This window comes from Sander lucioperca, chromosome 5 (assembly GCF_008315115.2).
Source record: "Sander lucioperca isolate FBNREF2018 chromosome 5, SLUC_FBN_1.2, whole genome shotgun sequence".
NCBI classification, from domain to species: Eukaryota; Metazoa; Chordata; class Actinopteri; order Perciformes; family Percidae; genus Sander; species Sander lucioperca.
The window spans coordinates 18,333,548-18,335,871 of record NC_050177.1 but is presented as its reverse complement, the minus strand read 5'-3'; the positions used below and the strand labels follow the sequence as shown (position 1 = coordinate 18,335,871).

At 49.2% G+C, this 2,324-nt stretch overlaps 1 protein-coding gene across 1 annotated transcript; it reads left to right on the top strand.

The window, feature by feature from the left end:
• Positions 1 to 702: 702 nt before the first annotated feature.
• LOC116048234 lies at positions 703 to 2,047 on the top strand. Its single transcript, XM_031297206.1, has 2 exons — positions 703 to 1,459; positions 1,731 to 2,047. Exons 1-2 carry the CDS (start codon positions 1,000 to 1,002, stop codon positions 2,045 to 2,047), a joined length of 777 nt encoding a protein of 258 aa, XP_031153066.1. The 5' UTR covers positions 703 to 999.
• Positions 2,048 to 2,324: the final 277 nt, after the last annotated feature.

The following is a 2,324-nucleotide window of genomic DNA, read 5'->3' as shown; positions in this document are numbered from 1 at the left end:
ATAATATTATGGTTATGGACTACTAACATCCACTCGGTGCTGGCACAAGATACCAGCGACCAAGGACCACTCACCTACAGCTAAGAGGATCTTTTACAGCTACGGTCCTTCATCCTCTGCAAACAGAAGCCAGCAATCACACTCCCACCGGAGGTAAAACCAAGGTGAAGAGGCAGACGAGGCAGAGTGCGAACCAGATTTCGGAAGCGTCCCTTCAGACCCCCTCTCCCCTCCATTATATTGGCGAATGTCCGCTCCCTCCGGAACAAAATGGACCTGCTGCATGCGAAGTGCCTGACGGAGAGAGCCTTCAAAGACGCCTGCATCATCACTCTGACTGAATCCTGGCTGGACGAGGAGATCCCAGACACCAAGGTCAGTCTTGACATTTCACCGTCATAAGGGCTGACAGGACCAGTCAGTCAGGCAAGGAGAGAGGTGGCGGGGTCTGTGTCTACATCAACAACAGGTGGTGTGAGAACATCAAAGTCCATAACCGGACGTGGAGATGCTGACCCTGTCCTTGCACCCCTTTCACCTCCCGAGGGAATTCCCCGCTGTTGTTGTCACTTGTGCGTACATCCCACTTAATGCTAACACCAAGGCAGCTGCAGGGATACTAGCCGATATGGCTAACTTCATGCTGGTCAAGTACCCCAAGGCACCGGCATTCATTTTGGGGGACTTTAATAAATACAGCCTCTGTGATGTACTGCTGTCTTTTCAACAGTACGTGGATGTCCCTACAAGAAAAGAGAACACTCTGGATTTGTGTTCTGGTAATATAACTGATGCCTTCAGGGCTCACCCTCCACTCGGCTTCTCTGACCACAATGTTGTGTTCATCCTCCCGCAATACAAACCGGAACTGAAACGCATCAAGCCACAAACCCACAGCATCGCCCAGTGGTCGGAGGACTGCAGGGCTCTCTCGCCTGCACCGACTGGGGCGTTTTTCAGGGAAGTCTGGATGAGCGGATCTCACTGATAACGGACTACATGAAGTTCTGCATCACCAGCGCTATTCCGACAAAAACCATCACCAGATACCCAAATTCTAAACCCTGGATCACCCCCCATATCAAGCATGCTCTCAAGGAAAAACAGAAAGCTTTTAAGCAGAAGGACTGGGCCAGTCTCAAACTACTCAATAGACAGACAAAAAACGACATCATCAAAGCCAAAATGAAATTCAAAGATAAACTGGAGCGGGAAGTTAGTAACATGAACACAAAACAAGCTTTCCAAAGAGTCAAAATATTAACCGGACAGGAACAAAAACAGAACCACATCACAGCACCAGACCCATTAACCTCTGCCAACACCCTAAACAGCTTATTTGCCTGGCTCGACACCCACGACTACTCTACCACATGTGAGGACTTGCTCAGCGCCCTCCCTCGCCAAGACCCCACATACCCCCCTTCACAGAGGAGGATGTCCGACAGCAGCTGGCCAGGTGCAAACCTGGCAAGGCAACAGGGCCAGACGGTATCCCAGCAAGGGTGCTTAAGCTCTGTGCCATGGAGCTCTCTCCCATTTTCCACACCATCTTCTGGGAATCATATAGGACAGCTTCAATACCCACCCTCTGGAAAACCTCAACCATTGCACCCATCCCAAAGAAACCCAGCCCCTCAGAGCCCAACCACTATTGACCAATTGCACACACCCATAATCATGAAATGCCTGGAAAAATTAATCCTCCACCTCATCCTGCCTACTGTCAGACAACACCTGGACCCACATCAGTTTGCATACAGACCAACACGAGGTACGGAGGATGCAGTGGCATGCCTTCTCCATCCCATCCTTCAACACCTACAGACATCTGGCAACTTTGTCTCAGTCCTTTTCATTGACTTCAGTTCCGCTTTCAACAACAGGTCATCAAAAAATTACATCACCTCAACTTCCACAGCAACAGACCACAGACTGTGATAATTGGCTCAACAACATCATCAACCATCATCACCAACACTGGAGCCCCCCAGGGCTGTGTTCTCAGCCCCTTCCTCTACACCCTGTACACCAACGACTGCAGTAGCCCATCACCCGTCACTACCTACTACAAACACGCTGATGACACTGCCATAGTTGGATTACTCAACAACAACTACTCCATCACAGCGTACCAGGACAATTACCTTCAACTAAACATAGACAAAACAAAAGAGCTGGTCATCTACACATCCAAATCACCACCTGGACTGAACCATACCCACATCCACGGCCAACCAGTTGAACAAGTCAGCAGATTTAAATATCTGGGACTCATTATATACAATAAACTCAACTTCAAGGAACATGTCACTAACATCCAG